Genomic DNA, 555 nt, shown 5'->3' with positions numbered 1-555 from the left:
TTATTATTATTATTATTATTATTATTATTATTATTATTATTATTATTGTTGTTGTTGTTCATTTCAGTTTATATATATATATATATATATACACACTTTGTAACTTATTTCTGTTGTTTAATGAAATGTTGGGTTTTGCTGTGTTTTTTTTCTTTTTTCTTTTTTGTTAACAATTGTGGGCATAATGTACCTCCACAAACCTCTCCCGTGTCCTCGTCCAAACATTCGCTGTCATCACATTCACAGAAGCGTCCGGTTATCAGATTCTTGTTATCATTATTGCCACACATGCAGCTTCCACAGTGGCAGGTTCCTGTGAAACACACCAGCTTTAGACACAGTTTAAGGTTATCTAGATTACAGTCTTTATTGTTTTTTTAGATAGTTGCTTCAAAATGGGATACAAGTGTAGTATGTTTAGATGCAGAACCTAGTAAGTGTACACATTTATTTTGGAAGCACTGTTTGTGGTTTAAGTGCCAACACGTCTGTTGCTAAACATTGCAGTGAGGTTTGTGTGTGTGTGTGTGTGTGTGGGGGGGGGGGGGGGGGGGG

The 555-nt window shown here is 35.5% G+C and overlaps 1 protein-coding gene across 1 annotated transcript in view; it reads right to left on the bottom strand.

Moving 5' to 3' along the window:
• itgbl1 (integrin, beta-like 1) overlaps positions 1-555 on the bottom strand; it is a 156703-nt gene that overhangs the window by 86306 nt on the left and 69842 nt on the right. The window contains exon 4 of the mRNA XM_037686687.1: positions 191-313. Within this exon, the coding sequence (XP_037542615.1) occupies positions 191-313 (123 nt within the window). The remainder of the gene's footprint in view (positions 1-190; positions 314-555) is intronic.

This window comes from Nematolebias whitei, chromosome 13, assembly GCF_014905685.2.
Source record: "Nematolebias whitei isolate Nwh7 chromosome 13, NemWhi1, whole genome shotgun sequence".
NCBI lineage: Eukaryota > Metazoa > Chordata > Actinopteri > Cyprinodontiformes > Rivulidae > Nematolebias > Nematolebias whitei.
Note: the sequence above shows the minus strand (reverse complement) of the source record. Positions and strands in the feature narration are given on the sequence as shown.